Source organism: Cloeon dipterum, chromosome 1 (assembly GCF_949628265.1).
Source record: "Cloeon dipterum chromosome 1, ieCloDipt1.1, whole genome shotgun sequence".
NCBI lineage: Eukaryota > Metazoa > Arthropoda > Insecta > Ephemeroptera > Baetidae > Cloeon > Cloeon dipterum.
The window spans coordinates 35,346,460-35,364,610 of record NC_088786.1 but is presented as its reverse complement, the minus strand read 5'-3'; the positions used below and the strand labels follow the sequence as shown (position 1 = coordinate 35,364,610).

At 43.5% G+C, this 18,151-nt stretch overlaps 2 protein-coding genes across 2 annotated transcripts in view; one reads left to right on the top strand and one right to left on the bottom strand.

Annotated features, from left to right (window-relative positions):
• The window catches only part of LOC135948217 (solute carrier family 2, facilitated glucose transporter member 3-like), a 195,301-nt gene that overhangs the window by 152,086 nt on the left and 25,064 nt on the right, over window positions 1–18,151 (bottom strand). The gene's annotated exons all lie outside the window — the stretch shown is intronic.
• The window catches only part of LOC135948122 (alkaline phosphatase, tissue-nonspecific isozyme-like), a 102,151-nt gene that overhangs the window by 68,914 nt on the left and 15,086 nt on the right, over window positions 1–18,151 (top strand). Inside the window, exons 4-6 of the mRNA XM_065497223.1 lie at window positions 9,163–9,341; window positions 10,358–10,565; window positions 13,297–13,437. Coding sequence (XP_065353295.1) covers window positions 9,163–9,341; window positions 10,358–10,565; window positions 13,297–13,437 — 528 coding nt within the window. The remainder of the gene's footprint in view (window positions 1–9,162; window positions 9,342–10,357; window positions 10,566–13,296; window positions 13,438–18,151) is intronic.

Sequence of the window (18,151 nt, the reverse complement as noted above, 5' to 3'; positions counted from 1 at the left end):
TTTCATCACAAGCAACCCTTCGGCTTCTCGACGCGTGGGCGGAAAAGCGCGCGCGCCTGCCGTGTTGAATTTCGGCGGGCGGCAGGAGAGATCGCACGTGATGCACAAGTGACGCGATTAAAACTCCTTTTTCGGGCGTAATTATGATAAATTATGTCCGCCTTTGCAGCTTGATTAATTGTGCATGCAGGGATTAGCAGATTGCTGCAGTCTTGCTGCAGATTGCATGGGAAGGAGCAGGCGACGCATTTTTTGCCGCCGTCGCCAATTTCATTTCGCCTGTCTTGTCCCTGTCAGGAGAATGTAACGTTTTTCACGCCTTTTGCCTTCGCGGCGGAACACCATCAGCATGACTGCGAGGAAAAGGAAATTGTTTCCTTGGCTCATCAAATTTATTCGCTCCCCGCTAAAACAGACGCTTCGCAGTTCGCTGCCATTATCATTTTTGGCTTTCTTAAATCGACGAAGACAATTTTCCGAACCTTGATTTTACTAATACGGATTTTGCATTAAAGGCGTGATCCACAAAGTTCTGGGTTGCGATCTGTGTTAGTTCCCGCCAGTCAGAAGTCAATATGGCGTCGAAATAATGGAGGCCAATCAGGAGACAGTCCAGCGGCCAATCAGAAGCGTCAAAAAAGAGGCGTGCCGGCCTAATAGTTTCATTCCCGCGTATTTTGTTACATTTCCATTAGCCTGATGTGCCATCTAATGGTAGATTCACCAATTACCGGGCTAATCAGCTGTTAATAAAGAAATAACAACAAAAACATTAATTCATTTACGTTTGTAACTTTCCCGCCGTACTTCTCCAGACGCCATGTCTGCGCGTCGCGTGAATCCGGCCCCCGGTGCTGGAGAGTAGGAGAATATTATGTCATAAAATTAATTTTCAGCTGAAATTAGAAGCAGCTTCTTATTCGGTGTATGAATATGTAAAGATGAATAGAGCATTCTGTATTTACCGAGGAAACTGAAAATTAGGAAAAATGTGTGAATAAATTTATGGCAAATGTCTCATTTTGTGAGAGAACGATTCACAAGATTTCTTTACTTGCTCTCAGTTTGATTTAAAGTCCATCGTTTTACACGGCCGTTGATTAAGAATCCTCTCTTCATTGAAAGCGATGTTATTCCGAGTCCTGAACAGCTGCTCTCAAAATTTCCATCCATGACTAATTGTAAGGAGAGATCTTTGCTTTTCCGTTCTGTCACTTAAATGTCTGTGCGTGTGCGTGTGGTTTGACAGGCCCAACCTCACAAAACTCACCCATGCATTTGTTTCAGTTCTCATTACACGCGATTTTACCGAGATCAGCGCTGAATTCCTCCCCCGAGCAGTGGCACTAAATTATGCAAATTTAAACGGGCGCGTGCTGCTCGGAAAAATCACATTTTGATGGAACAGTTTCCACCATCATGCATCGCGTGCTTGTGCCATCAAGGGAAAAGTCCTGATGGTGGGAGTGACGGCGATTCCATAATAAATTCATTAATGTCAACGGAATGTTTATGAAACAAAAGTCGACCGCTCGTCGCTCCGAATTGCAACACTCTGCGCTATGATGAATATTTCAGCTACGCCTGCCGTGTCATGTCGGCTTCCCACGTCAACACGAATTCAAGGTATTCTCTTAATTAGAGACGAGCAGCGGCATGGAATAGTTCTCTATCGGTGAGGCCCTGTTAGCCGTTATTAAATACAAAGATCAAGTTCTGGAATTCCGCTCTAAACAATTCTCGCGGTTTATCGCACACATAGAAAAAAAATTAACTATAAATTGCTTATACAGAGCAATTAGATGCAAAAACAAGAATTTCGCCAACATGTTATGAGGAGCAAGATGTTTCCAGTAAAATCCACTGACAAAATTCGGGTAGAAAAGCGTCGGAATTCATTTACAAAGTTCATCTTTCTTTAACCGCAATGGATATTAGCATATTCATGGAAGTGAGCTCGAGAATTCGAATAAACAACCCCACTTTTCCAATCGATTGGCGCGCGACCAAGTGAGAATCAAGTGAGTTCGCTTCAACGCACAATCCGAATCCAAAATTGTATACAGACAACACAATTTAACTTGCGACCTTTTCGAAGGAGAATTAAAAGTCGATCGGATTTTTTTTTTAAAAAAAAAAGAAGCAACCCTTTGTTGTGCTTTGAATGATTTTTTAGTGTCGAAGTCACTTTTTAAAGAGTTCCGTCGGAGAACGGCTGCCTTTCAGCTGCGCCAACTTTGCTCATTACTGCAAGGTGCGGAATTTATCTCCACGCGACATCCTGCGAAAAACGTCAATTCACCCAAAGCACCAGGCAAGGAGAGGCTTCTATCGCGTTTTGATAAAGCAAGGTAACACAGGAATTTTTTCGGAACGGGCGCATATTCGTCGCATGAGAAAAGGTTAATGCCACAGGGAAGAAGAGGCTCTCTGAGACAGCAGATAAGCCGGGCCAAAAGCAGGTGGAGTTTAAAGCAGCAAATATGCCGAGCGGCGCTGCTTCTGCTATGCTGCATTTCCACTCTGCCGCCGTAAAATTGCATTTCACCGCCACCGTCGCTAATGCTTTCGCAGGAAAAACGCGTAATTTGGTGGACGCAACGCGGCAAGATGCCTCGTCTGATATGAGGATTTGCTCCGCGCTGAGAGGTTCGTTGTAAATTAGTATCAAAAAGCGAGCTCTCGCTGTCTCTGCCTGCCTCGAAATAACCGAATTTTGGTTCTCGGCCCAAATTGAATATGCTTTGAAAAATAAGCAATTTTGTCTGCGTTGTAAGCATTATCGAGCTTGTTTTCTGCGCTTGGGAAATTGGCAGCACAAACACCATCGCCCTGGCTGGCGTCTGAAAAGAATTGATTCGTTCGCGGAATCGATGGGAATATTTTCGCTATAATATTCGAGTTCCCATCACTTTCCCAGCAGTCTCGCCTTCTCGATTTCGCTCTCAGGAGTTGATTTTGTCTGCTTCTAAGATGACAACGCTGGTGCTCTTTTAAAGGTCATTCGTTCGCCGCAAACACACTCTCTTTCTCTCGCTCCCTTGTGCAAGTACATACTTAGCAAATCAATACTTTATGGGGGCTCGGAAAATGCAAAGTAGGCAACCTACCCGACTGGGTTGCTTGTCGAAATCGTGTGTGCCACTTGCCCCCTGCGCGGACACCGCACGTTCCAGGCCGGAATAAACGATGCCCCCCTCCTAACTCATGAATTTCCGCCATATTTCACCGATCTGGAACAATGAGAAGGGCAAAATATTAAAATCAGATGCCACACCAGCGAGCGGAATTGATTTCCGTTATCTATCTAGCGACGCGCAGAGAGCACTGTCGCACTTTTTGCAACGGCAATTTTTCATGTTGGAAGTGTTTTCCTTCTTTGCTCGGAAAAAGAGAGACCAGCCAGGCGTTCGCAAGCAGTACAGCTTATTTTACCCGAGCTAGCCGAGTTTGAGTAACGAAATTGTTTTCTCTGCCGCTTCAACTCTCCTGCCTTTGACGTCTACGCAATCGGCTGCTTTGCCTTCGCAATTTAGGCTGGATCGCTGTCGATAATCTTAAACTCGATTAATAGCATCTAAAAGGGTTTTACGTTAACAGTCGAAATAAAAATCAGGTAAAACTCATGTGAAGTTTGTTTACAAGATTTGACGAAAGCTCTAATAATGTTTTATTTAATGTGTTCCAAAATACGAAACATATTTTTAACCAGCGGGGGCCAGATGGGCGATAAAATTGGTTCGCACTGCGCAGATCCAAGATGGCGTCTGAATGTGGGAAACAAAGAGCTCTCTTTTTATATTGCCGTACGAGTGTCAAGAGTTTGTTTTTACGATCCAAAAGACACAATTAGTAAAGCACATTACTGACCAAAACTTGCTTCTTTTCGCGCATTTTCACGCAACCATTTCTTCGCGCCATACTCCACCGGACGCCATATCTGCGCGTCGCACGAATCTGGACCCCGCTGTTTTTAACAATGATGCATAAATTTAGATCAGTAAATTAGGGACTTTCCTTTCAGTCTTTTTGAAAATAAATATTTGTTGAATAAAATATATTATAATATCCTTTAGCAATATTTAAGATCAGTTTCAGTTACTAACATACATGAAATTAGAGAGCCTCTCTCTTTATTTGGTTTAATTAATTCATACTTAATCTAAATATCATTTTCAAAAATAGTTTGAATAGTCTGTGAGGTGTCAAACTTGCTGGCATAGACGTAAAATTTGTTGCAAAATTGTAAGCCTATTATATTGTTCCAAAATTATTCCTAGCTGCCTCTTCATTTCGGGAGAATTCACCCTTGACGGGCTCGGTGCGTGTCCTCTTGACGTCTTGTGGGTTCCGCCTAGAAGTTGCGGCCGGCTACCGCACGGGAAAGACGGCTTTTGCTCTTATGCGAGCGGCGCACTTTCAATATTTCCCCTCGCTCATTCAAGAGGCTCATTACTCGAGAAACTTGCAGCATCAATGATTTACGTCTGCACGAGGCATGCCTTTTGGGCAGAAAAGGACGTGACCGCGCTTCATATTTCAAAACTTTGCTAATACACCCCCGGCAGCACGCTCGGCCAGTCGAATCGCAGCGAGAGAGAGATGCTCAACCTCTGATTCCGGCCGACTTTTCAGCGGCGCCATAAACAAGACAAGCGAGCACTCTAGAAATTAAATCAGCCCAAACTTTTCCAAAACGACGAGCCAGGCTAATTGAGGCGGGCGTGGGAGACGCTGTCATGCACGCGCGCGCTTATTAACACCAAGACGGCACCGAATTTTATTCGCAGGCGAAATGTGAAATGATAAATGGCAAGCAAGCAGAGGAGACGAGCCCGTCGTGCCACACGGTCAAAGTGAACGCCATAACAAAGCTTCCGACGCCTGCTTTGTTGGCCCGGCTTTTTGCGCTCCACGGCAGAAATTTCGCCTTCCTTCGGGGATTGCAGACAAAGAGCCGAGCTGCTGATTAATTTGTTTTTGTCCTGCCTGCGCTACACAACGAACTGCTTATGATAAAATTTGGGAGCATTTCTAATTTGCTCTTTCTGGCTCAGCAAGAAAGTACGTTCTCGGGGGTGGAGACAGTCAGACGTCAATTGAAAACATAATATCTCAAGTTAGAAAATGTCTTTGGAACTGGATTACATGTAGTAATTACAATCACGTGCGTCTCACTATTTATTTTTTCTCCGCTCGTATCTGCGCGCTCGGTCTGGCAAGAGAGAGCTTTGCGGGCATGTTTTTGCTATAACTCCCATCGAACAGATAGCATGAGCTTCTCAAAGGCCGCAATGGCACTCGACCTACTAAGGGGCTATTTGCCTCCACTGTGTGTACGATTGTACTCTTTTTATTCAATTAAATCACAAGGTGTTGTTGCTTGTTCAGACACTAATTGGAAGATTGCGGTTTCATGATAAACTTGCTCCAGAGCAAAACATGAAATCGATTTTATTGTCCCACTTTTGTGTAAAACCGTCAGTATTCCCTTTGTTGAGGAAAGAGACGCAGAAATAAATCCTAGCAGTTTGAGATGCTTGCCCTGTGCTAACTCAAATTTAATATAAAATTATATGTCAAAACATCATGTTGTGTTATAAAGGAAAATTTGAGAGCTTCGAAATTGTCCATGGCTCAGAGTTTTTTTTTAGCAAAACAAAATATTTGCTAAAAAATATGTTAGGCTGCTAAATGGAAATTTCTGTAGCTGGATCACGATCATTTTACATCAAGCTTTGGAGTTGTTAGAGAGCCGTACAGGGAAAATGTTTTGTCCATAACATTAAAATCCGTTAAAGGAAATTTGATCGATGCTGTAGCGATAATAGCGAAGCAAAATTTGTTATGAGAGGAAACGAAATTTTATTTGCTCGATGAGGAAGAGTTGATATACGCGTTGTCTAATCAAAAATATCTAGCACCCGTCAATCAAATCCACATTGTTGCGTAATTTTTGTCGAGAGTGCAAGAACGCATGCCGATGATGAGGGGATGAGCGAATGAAAGCGCTCTAATGAGAGCGTTCATCCAATATAGCGAACACATTCCAGCGCACAATGCTGGCAGTGCAAGCGCCTCATTATCGGATACACTTCCTGCAGCCTTCATTTCGAGAGATGGCAGGTGCATAACACTTTGCGCAACCTATTTTCCAATAAAGAACTGACAGACGGAGCATAAAAAGAGGCTCACTCAGTTAACCCTTTCTGATTCGAACCGGAAACGAGGTCGTGCATGCAGCTTTACTCACGGGCCAACAAATGTTTTCCTAATATTTCCACTGTTTCGAGGCAGTCTCGGGGAAACAAATTGCTATCTCTGTCTTGTCACCCCGAGTTTAACTGGGATTTATTTCCGCGAAAGAGAGCGCCGGTCTACGTTTCGCTCGCTCTGCGGTGATTAATTAAGACAAGCAAACTTTCCGCTAATTAGCATCCAGCAGCAATTTGTTATTTAACAATAAAATCAAACGGTGCGCAGTCCGGACACAGACGTCAAGCCATTTTTTGCCTCTCCATTTCGCTAATTGGAATATCGCATAGCGAGCAGGCGTCCGCGAAAGCTGAAACTGTTCGGCTTTTTGCAAAGGGCAAATGAACTGGCGGAAATGTGCGGGGCCAACGGCCGAGCTCTTTCAGCGCGGCGAGTAATTGATTGCACTTGCAGCCGACCGACCACATGCCATCAATCGGCGAGCCCTGCGTGTCTCTGCATTATTTTCCTTTTCAGCCGGCCGTTTCCTGCAATACATCAAACCGGGCCGACGTGTGCACTTTTTGTGTCCGGCGAAATGGCACCAAGCGCGCTCATTGTCCTCGTCGATTGAAACACACACACACGCAGCACAGGGCTAAACAATTTACCTCGCGCGCTGCTCAGTGAGCATAAAAACGATTCATTATTCCAAATGATTGCCGCTCGCTCAGCTCGCTTTATTGCTGGAATTCGCCCGAGTGTGAGGTGGCCCGAGCTATTGATTGGAACTGGTCGCGCCGTGGAATTCGCAGCTCTGCCTCAATTGAAAATAAACCGACCACGAGCAGCAGTTTGAATTGTAATTTCGCCTCATCTCGCAATAATTGTGATTTTTGAATGCCGCTCCGGTTCAATTCGCGCTGGAAAATCTGTTTTTGCAAATCCTGATCTGCCTTTTGACAGACGCGCATTTGTTATCTTTGTATGCGATGCAACAATGAGCGCGAAATTTGATAATCGACTGTCCATTTAGTTGCCAACAGATCGCAATCATTTTGTGAATTGCTAGTTTCATTTCTCATCTGAGACAATGGCGTAAAATTACATATGGGAGTGCTGAGATTAATGTGTTTCATGCAGCGTACAGCTTGGTTAAAGCCTCATATTCCATACAGTTTATTTCAACTCCGATTATCAAACATGGTGAAATAGCAATTTTTCCCTCTTGATGAAGTGTCCAAGTAAGTGAAGCGTTTAAAAAAAATTTATGCTCGACTTTATATTTTTGAAAATTTTGTGTTTTTTCCTGGATTAGCGAAAAATGTGAAAAATTGAAGAGAAGTATCTCTCGTCATCTGTAAAAACGAAATGAGAGCAGTGAACAAATAAAATAAAGTTATGAATTTAACGTAAAATTCTCTCTGAAAATTTGAATTAGAAAAATAATTTCCTCCAAAAAAAACAGGGATGAAACATACTGAATTCTAAATCTCAAAATAATAATTTTAATATATCTGTCATATTTTTTTCGTATTGCAATTTGAGGTTGTACGGGTCATAATAGAGTTTGGCTCATTTTAAGCAAATCTACGCAAATCTTAAAGGGAGAACAGAAATATCCGAAATTCTGATTTTTGCAAGTTTTAAGGAATTTTTTTTAGATTTTAGGATCGTGGTGCAAATTCTAAAATAGGGTGTGTATTTTTTTCGCAAGAAGAAGCCCGATCAAAATGAACACCAGTTCGTCAAAGTTATGTGTGGCCCATCACAGGTCATTTCATGAAATATTTTGGCATTCGTGAAGAGCAATATTTTGAAAATCTGAATCTCTCCTCAAATGTTGTCCCGAAGCACGTTTAAACTTGTGTAAAAAAATTCACAGCGATATAATTCACTTTTTTTTATTAAACATTCGATTTTGAAATTTTAAAAACTTGAAACTATTGATCAAAACCAGCCAAGTGTAATTACGTGCCGTTACTTTGTGTTACAATATTAACCATCAAATGTCGGCTTCTAACTATCGGAAAAGAAAAAACCGCACACCACGCACTGAACGGTTTTGCTATTCTATTTGAGGAGTCTATTGAACAATTTAAATTTACACAGCAATAAGAAAACCTTAACGCTTTCCATAAAGGGTTAAATCCTAATCGAAAGTGAATTAATGCTTTTGGAATGACCTAGTCTGCTCAAAGGCATAATGCGTGGACAGTGCTTAACTCGAGAGACGAGTCGGATTAAATAACCATTCAGCGAGGCAGCAGCTGAAGTGTGTTCTGATGTAAGAACTAAGCCAAAAGCACGGATCTCTCGTCGGCCAGCTCCATACCACGCGAAAGCAGTAGCGGCCAACTCTCTATTCGTGCATTTTTACACAGAGAAAGAGCTCGCTCGGCATGGCGTGCGGCTTTAAACTAAATCATCCGCAGCCGTGTTTTGCCCGGATCCAGCGCAGGGCCGAGAGGCAGGCAGAACACGCTGGCAATCTATCCACCGAAGCGTTTGCAGCCGCGCAAAAACTCACTGACTGGGCAAAATTTTATCAGCGAGAACAAGCCGCAAACTAGACTCTCGTGTATGTTTAGTATTCTAGTTTGTTTTCAATTTGCATGAGATTGTGAGCTTAGTCTGCTAACAAACAGGCAGATTTGTAAAAAATATACTATTTAAAATTTAAATTGGATCAGAGAGAATAAAATGAAACAAGATCTCGATATCAAGAGGAAACAACCTTTTTTTCCATTAGATTCAATAATAAGATTGTGCTCCTTTCCTAGAATATTATATTGCTTTTGTTAAAAGCCGAAGGTAATGAAGTACATTTCTTCAGCTAGAATAAAATCCTTGTTCGCTAGAGCAAGAGATCAAAATGAATTTTCTTTCAGCTATTGCGACATTTTGTTATCCTTAGTGATTGCAAAAACAGGGCTAAACACGTGTTTTGTTATATTTGTGTTGCAGGAAAGTCTACAGGGATTGTGACAAACACAAGAATCACCCACGGCACCCCTGCAGCCCTTTATTCTCACTCGGCCAGCAGGTACTGGGAAGACGACTCGAAAGTGCCTCCAGGAGCCAGGAAAACGTGCAAGGATATTGTGAGACAGCTGGTGGAGGACGAGCCGGGCAGAAATATCAATGTGAGTGCGCGCGAACAAAAGCGGCTGTTCCGCCGCCGCCGAGCACGAATGTAAATTTGACACTTCCCCAGAGTTTTTTCCACTTCTTCCTTTACTCTCGCTCTCAAAAAGCGGATGCTTATCGTCCTTTCGGATCTAAAACACAAACAAAACACGCCATGCCATTTATTTTGATCTAGAAATCATATTTGATGCTTGCACTAGGGAAGTGACGTTTTAAGTGCCCCGCCGCTTCTCCTTTTCACGCCGCCGTAATTTTTCTTCGTCCAGAGTGTCGGCGATAGGAAAAACTAAATCTTGAGAGAACGTGTGTGTTTTGTACACAACTTGTGAGTCAAGAGGCTAAGAGGCTGAGTGCTCGTAAATCATTTAAGATAGAATTTCACACTGCTGTAGTTGATATTGAAAATGGTTTTTTTTCTCGAGATTTTACAATCTTATATTGAGAGTAAAAAATAAATTTGACGAATAAAATGGTTCTCCATGGTGTATTTATAGCTTAAAGACCGTCTTTGACGAAGTTTTTGAGCACACCAATCGATTCTTGAGGGCCGAATTAGGTACAGTGGATATTTTTTCCGACCAGAAAGTCAAGCGCGACGTGCAAACTTTTTCCCGCCAAAACAATATGAACTGCGCATGCGTCAGAGCTGGTTTGAGCATTTGTAAAGAGACCGCCTGTACGAATGACTTCTTTGTCACATCCAGCCAGCTCTGACGCATGCGCAGCTCATATTGTTTTGGCGGGAAAAAGTTCGCACGTCGCGCTGGACTTTTTTGAGGGAAAAAACATCCACTTTACCTAATTCGACCCTCAAGAATCGATTGGTGTGCTCAAAAACTTCGTCAAAGACAGTCTTTCAGGAATTTTACCAAGCAATTTGGGCATTTTTTTTCAAATATCTAAGGAAAATGAAGAAAATTATTTTCCTGGTTCACAATTTAAGCATTTCATCTCATTTTTGCATCAGTAAACACGTTCGTAACTCAGCTTTCGGCTCATTCTATGTTCACAGGTGATCCTGGGTGGCGGAAGGCGGCACTTTTTGCCAAAGGTGGCGCGCGACCCGGAGGTGGAGACGGAGGAAGGTCGTCGGCTGGACGGACGCAATTTGATCGACGATTGGCTGCGAGATAAAAAGAAACGCAATATCCGCTCGCAGTACGTTTGGAACAAGGGCCAGTTCGACGGCGTGGACCCGGCTAATGTGGACCATCTCTTAGGTGCGTGGCGCGTGATATTTCATCCAGGGGGCCGCCTGCTAGATTATCAGCTCGCTCATAAATTACGTGCGCGCAAACGACGTTTTACTTTATATAAATGGAAGCGCCGGGCGGGCTGCAAGCGTTTTTGGCACGCCGAACTTGCGGTAGCGGTGCGACTAATGGAAAGAAAAGGAGGAGAGTAACGTTTTCGGAAATGAGGAAATATGATAGTTGGCGACAGTCGAGAGACGAACTTTCTGCTTTCATATTGAATTAGCGTGTGTAAACAGCTGAAATTTTGCAGGCGCTCTATTCTGCTTAGTTTCCAGATATTATATTATATATTTTTATCTGATGGGCCGGCTAGTAGAATTAATATCCTGCAGATATTCAGCGGCAAAGAGAGGGAGCGGGTTGAAAAAGTTGCAGCAGCTGCAAAGTGCTTGCTCTCCGCTTTTTATTCTCCATCCGAGTAATTCCACCGGCATATTTTTACCATCCGCCACTTCATTGTCTGTTCTGCTGTGCTCTCTCTCTCTCTTTCTCTTTTCCCCGACGAACGAGAGCAGTTTCATGGTGGTAATGTGGAAGGATCAGGTTGTAATACGCCCGCGTGTGTACTCCGCAGCTGGGAATTTGAACTGCGGAATGAAACGAATGCGCGCAGCCTGCGCCGAGCAAGGTAATTTGATTTCTCAAATTAGATTTGCATACTTCACCGTTGTGCCCGAGCGTAAGAGGTCGATCTCATCGCCGTTCTCTCGGGAGCCGCCGCCGGCGAGCATCGCATTTTGGTTCACTCACAACGCCAATCTGGCGCTTGGCCCAGTCATTAAGGAATTTTATTCCCTGTGTCTCGCCTGCGCCTCGTGTTTATCCCGTCGGCTGACTTAATGAGTTCCAATTTAACGACTTTCTACTAAATAAATCCTCCTGCGAGTTTCTCAACCTCGAATTTCGACTCTATTAATCACGTTGCCTCCTTTTCCGCTCCGCCGTGTCTACGATGCGGGACAGAATAGGCTTTTATTGCTTCCTGCTCTCCGTTCAAAGAAACAGCAATTTGAAAACCCGGTGAGTTTGTTCCACGCAGGCACTTTGAAGGCTGCATCATTATATAGAGCTTTAATTTTACTTGCCACTGAATGAAACAAAGTTGTCAAAGGGGTTGATGGAATAAGATGATGAAATTTCCCAGGAATCAGTTGAATGGTATTGTCTCTCATTTTTAACAAATGTCAGAATGCAAAATCCTGTGAATTCAGGTAAAAACTCACCAAGCCGTTTTACAATGCAAGACACGCGTTCAGATACATCGATTAGCTGAAGGTTAGCCTTCCTAAAAATATTATCTTTTCCCGCTCGCATTGAAGTGGCTCCTTTTGCGCCTTTGTGCGGAGGCGTACAAGGCGCGCGTTGCTTCTGCTTTCGACGGTAAAGTTCAGAAACCCATCGAATTCCAGACGCTCGAAATCCACGGCCAACAAGTTATTGGCAATTAATATGGCAGCAGCGGCCTTCTCGCTCGCTCGCTCGCCCGCTCCGCCTGGCGAAATCCATTTCGACATATGTGCCAGCAGCATATACATACGCAGCGAGATTGGGGCTTCCCTTTCTATCCCAAGATGAGTGTGCGGTGGCGGAAGAAATACGCGTGTGCCGGAGATATCTGGCCAGGCCTGCTGAACGCTCAGATAGTCTATATACCGGGCTGCTAATCTTGTCGGCAGCAATAATCCGTTCTTGTGCGCGCGCGACAAAACGTCGCAAAACTTAGGCTCCGCCAGCGTGTGTAGTATGCCCGAGCAACGCTATGTACTCGGCACATAGATAGATAGATATGGGGGCGAGTGTAATGGGAGCCAACTAGCTGCACAAAGGGGATGATGCTCGGCTCGGGGACACACTCACATACAAGCTGTGTGTAAAATATAATACTTGGAGTTATGTGTACCACGCAGAACATGATCCCTTCCTCCTGCCCAACTCCTGCCTGACTTGCAATTGGGATCTAGATTTTTGGCCTCGGGCTTTCGAGTCGGAGCCACGGATTAGAAGCCATTTCGAGGATTTGCTTCATTAGCAAGTCCCTCTCTGTATGTGACGAGAATTTCTGTTAATTAACACCAAATTTCGACAAGGTTTCCCTGTTCGCTTCGCTGCATGCAACCAAATCAACTTACGGTATGGATTTAGATTGGTTTAAATAGACTGTACCATTTAAATAATTTTCATTCTTAAGTATTCCGTTTGAACTCTTTTTTCCTGCATTTTTTGTAAACACAGTTAGATAAAATCCCGTATTTTTATGCGTTGCGCAAGAGAAATTTAGTTGAGATAAAAACTCCAAGCGGCACACTGCACAATATTTCCATAGAAATTAAACGTGCGTCGCTGACAAGTTTGAATAAAAGTTCTCGAGAGGAGTGAATAGTGCGCGTGTATGTGAGCGAGGTGCTTTCTGAAAAAAAAAAACGATTGTCAACATCAACAGAGAGCGAGCGAGCAAGCTGAGGCTGCATGCATAAATGCTGCGCATCGGCCAATTTACATGCTCGCCATAAAAATTGCGGAAAGGCAAAAAGAGATTCGCACGTTTTACGAGAGCAGCGCAAAAACGCAATAAAAGCGAGCGAGTCTCAATACGCTGTGGGTCATGCAGTCGGAGGCTGGGAGATATGTATTCGGCCCCGCCTCGTACCTCTGCAAGACGTAGCACGCACGTTGTAAAATATTTATTCTCTTCCAGGTCTATTTTCCTACTCCCATCTGGATTTCGAAGTGGATCGTGATAATTCTGCAAATGGCGATCCGTCGCTGGCGAATATGACGCGCAAAGCCATCGAGATCCTGCAGAAGAATCCGCACGGATTTTTCCTCTTTATCGAAGGTAAGATCTTGTTCAATCTCTTTCCACGCAGATTTGCCCTCGCTCCATCTTTTTGCTTGCATCTCTATAATTGAATGTTCTCATTCTAATTGAGACGCAGGTTTTTTTTACAAAAACTGAACGTGTGTCAATGAGATTTTTTTATTTTGACCTGAACAAAAACTACTAATAAACCAAAATATTGAACAATTAATAATCGATGAATTAATTTGCTATTGGAAATGTAAAACAATTCGTTCCGGAATACGGTTTCATCAGCGTGGTCCAGATGTGCGATAAAATCGGTCCCCACTGCGCAGATTCAAGATGGCGTCTGGATGTGGGAAACAAAAAGCTCTCTTTGGATTGCAGTACGAGTGTCAAGAGTTTGTTTTTACGATCCAAAAGACACAATTAGTTAAGAGTATTGCAAATTTTGTCACAATGCTGACCAAAACTTGCTTCTTTTCGCGACATAATCTACCGGACGCCATCTCTGCGCGTCGCACGAATCTGCCCCCCGCTAGATTTCATATTAGGTGACCGTTGAACAGTTTCATAAACCAGGTGGCATATATCTGCCCTTTTATTCCTTAATAAATAAGAATATAAAAACTTATTTTCTACGCCTTAGAATGTAGTTTTAAAAAAATTCTACAGAACTAGTAGAGATAATAATTATTTTTATGATTTTTTATTCAAATTTAAGCAGAAAAGTATTAAATTAATGCTAGTTTCATTGAGAGCTTTGATCATTTGAGTTGTAATTGTATCTTAAGAAGGCGAAAGGATCTATATTTATGTGATTTTTTTCTATATTACAATCAAAGTATGCTTGCTAAGTGCGATGAAATAACTTTTACGTTGCTCTGGTCTGCTCAAGGAAACTATTCGATGTTTTTTTTACAACTTTCTCTGGACGAATCTAGATGTATGGAAAAATGTGTTTGGCGCACACAACTTTTGCACTCCTGAGGTTGTGAAAGCCCTCTCATTTCGTCGGATATTTGATATGCACCGCGGGTAAAGTAATTCTATTCCTCGAGACGCTCATCCTGCATACAAAGCAGCCGCGCCGCACGCTTTTTGTGCTTTTCCTCGCGGGCGGATGATGAACGGATTACCTGCTCGCGACCGATACTCGCAACAACAAATAATCGACTCATTGGGAAGTGATTAGCTCGTAAATCAGCCTGGAAAATACACGAACGAGCAGCGAGTTATTCATTCACGAACACTACTCTGCGGAGGGCTCTCTCTCTCTCTCTCTCCCGCCTTTGTACGTATATTTCACGGTGCTGGCGCTGCTATAATGTATTAAAGTGTGCATGAGCTGTGTGAATACTAAAAGGCCACATATATTAGCCGATTTCACACTGCACTGCGCGCGCCGTATTTATACTTTGCATGAAGCATGGCTCGAAAAGGGGCAATAAATTGCTCGCGCGCGCCGTGTAACTACTTCCCACCACCACTTTAATAACGTCGCGGAAACGCAATAAAATTACAAATAACGCAGGCACCGCACCGAGCTCTCTGCAACTTTTTCCGCGAGCGGCGGGGAAAAAAATAATTAATCGCCGCACCGAGCACTTTGTGCATGCGAACCCCGTTCCGCGCCCGGGGGCTCTTTTCGAGGTTTCTGCAGCGGCGCGTTTTGTCTTCGCCGGCCGAGACTACTATTTGTTCTAGATGTAATAAAAAGCGAGAGCGAGACGCAACTGGCAGCACACCAGAGAGAGACATTAAAGATAAGAATTCAGCCTGGCTGCCGTTGCTCGCCCATTATTTGATGAAACACGCGACGCCGGCCCCGGAATGGAGCTAGATGCCGCCGCTGCGGACTGACAAAAACTTGCTTGCCAGCGTGAAAATCGCGGGCGTGTGCCCTGAATAGGAAAAAGCATCGGATCGGAGTGAATTCGACCAGATAAGACCCCTCGGACTCGAATGGGTAATTGGATCGGCTATGCAGTAGACAAAACAGCAATCGACAAAGTTCGCTAATCGCGCAGGGAGGGGGAATTTAATTTGTTCGCTCTCCAGATAATTTGAGATAAAACAGCAGAGCAAAATGTAGCGTTGTTTAATTGAACACTCGCAGTTCAATTGGCTTTGGTGAAATTTAGAAACTAATTGAAATGGACATGAAACGAATCTCACAAGCTTATCGAAAATTCCTTTCCTCGATATCAATTCTTCTAAACGGAAATAAACTGCTTCTCCAAGGGATAAAATACCAGGAAAGCTCATTAATGGAAACGGACTCGCTATTTAGCAGCAACATTGAATTTCTTATCTGAACCGAGGGCGGAGAGGGAAACTGTGCCGGGACCGGGGGAATTAGTCTGGCAGAGAGAGATCGTGTTTAAGCAGCCTTTTCTCAAAGTGATTCGCCGCCGCGCGCTTTTGTTTTCTTTCTTTTGGCGGAGCCGCTGACCAAAATTGCTGCTTCAAAGAGGCTGCGTTTGTTCTTTGAGCCGGCAAACTTTACTAACCAACCAGCATCGGTATCAGACCGCAGCTCGGTCGGCAAACAATGGCAATCTCAGCCTGGTAATTTGATAAGGATTGGATGTGTGCGTGTGACCCGCTCCAACTGCGTCATTAGTGCAACTGCGTGCTTGTATTCTGATCGATTCGATTGCTGTGATTAATGATTATTCCTGCAAACGACGCCCTTATTTCCGTTCCGTTGCAAATTGAGTAGTGACATGGACCGTCAGGGGGGAGAAGATTGGCATGTCGCATCAATATGTAAAGCGTGCGTCTCGCGGTTAACTCGCTCAACCAAAACGATCTTTTGAAATTCATTCAGAAATAGTTACAATGCCCTCGTTACGTGGCATCAAAGGGAATTTTCCGCAAAGGGCCTGTTTGTGGAGCGCCGAAAAGCGGTGGGTTGTATTTACCTTTTTCGGAAATTAACGAGGCTATATATACTTATTGTTAGATGAAAGCAAACCGCAAGTAGTGAAATTTTGGCTGGCTTTGACACCACGGTCCACGACCTTTGCCAGCGTGTGTTCTGTCCGCACCAGAGGTGGTGGCTGCCTGAACAAGGGAGCTTTTCAGTGGAATTTGCCATCGAGCGTACATTACGCTCGCTCATGCTTTTCCGGCGGCAAGAAGTTTCATTTTTCCCCATTGCCGAGCAGCAGCAGCTCCGCGTTAGCCGGGTTGGCGTGGCCGAGACTTGATTTAATGTGACACTGCCGCCACTTGGCCTGATGCACTTTGCAAAAAATGAAATCCCTCCAACGCCGCCGACCGAGTTTGCAGAGGAAGAGAATAAGGCACCCTGCGTGCGCCACTTTTTTACTCTGCTTTATTGCGAAACCTCAAAATGACAGCGTCCCCAGCCGGCCTTTATTTGTTGCCGTTGTTTTGTACATGCAGCGGGACTTTTGTGCTTTTTTCCCTACTCTTAAATCCTATGCGAAGGAACAACAACAGTAACAACAACAACTCGGAGCACTCACGAGAACGAGAATTACAAGGTTTATGAATTGCATCAATTTTTCTTCTCGACGAGCCACACTGACTGAGGATGCCTTTCAATTTCCATATTATTCCCGCAACCGGCGTCCTCTCAGATTTTCATTTCAAGCCGAATCCCTTTGATGTTTCTCTTGCAACAGATAACAACGCTGCTCCGAGAAACTCTGAAAAAAAGGCTTAACTGTACAAAGTTGATGTTTCACCGTACTTTGATGCACAACCGGTGAACACGTTATTATGAAACACTTCCTGCAGACGAGAAGAATGGCAGATTGCTCATTGTATTAAAATTCCTTGCGTATATACGCGCGCGCAAAAAAGACTTTGAAGAGCCGTGGAGGATTCTCTCGCAAAATGACAAAATAAAAAGCGTGTACGTATGAACAGAGGCAGCGTCGTGTCTGCGCGGTTCTCCAGCGGCGTCGCGCTCGCACAAAAATTATAATCTTTCTGCTCTCTCTTTACGTCGACCCCTTCAGCTAAACTGCAATGTTTATTTTGCAAAGAAGCATAACAAAAACACAAGTAGCTCTTTGTTTTAAAATTTGGAAATTCAAACGAAAAATGAGTCGAGCTTGTATTTATGTGAAAAATCAAACTGGAACAAATTAATGAGCAGAAATTTGAGCGCTTTCATTAGATGACACGTTCCTGGAACTCTTTCAATTAAAAAAAATATTTTTTAACCAACTCCCGACAAAACAAAAAAGTTTATTGGATTTTTTGGTTGCTGCACGAGGAAAAGCTATACTTTAAATGAAAATACGATAGCTACTGTGATTGTTTCGTAATTTGGCACAAATTTTGATTGAAAAATCAAACAGTGAGCCGCACACAGCGATTTTATTTGATACACATCGTTGAAAATATACCGTTCAGAGCTTGGAGCGATGGATAAATAAACACGAGGCAAAAATTTCAAAATTAATAATTAAAGCGAGTCTAATAATAAATTTTTGATTGCTCTCTCATTCAAGATAAATTTCAACTTTGGTCTTCTCGAGAAAACTTGGCAATTAATATGATTTCTTGGACTGCAAGCGCACCGGAATCGGCAAACCAAGGGTTGCAAGTCGCTGACAACCCCTCATCCGTTTGAGTAAGCCTAGCCGTCGGTTACGAGCTGGAAATACTCCAGCGTGCTGACTCTAAATTCTCTTCCGCACGGCAATGCCAACTGCTAAAATTTAACACATTGCTTTTGTGCGCAGCAAGAAGCAGGAGAGAAAGACTT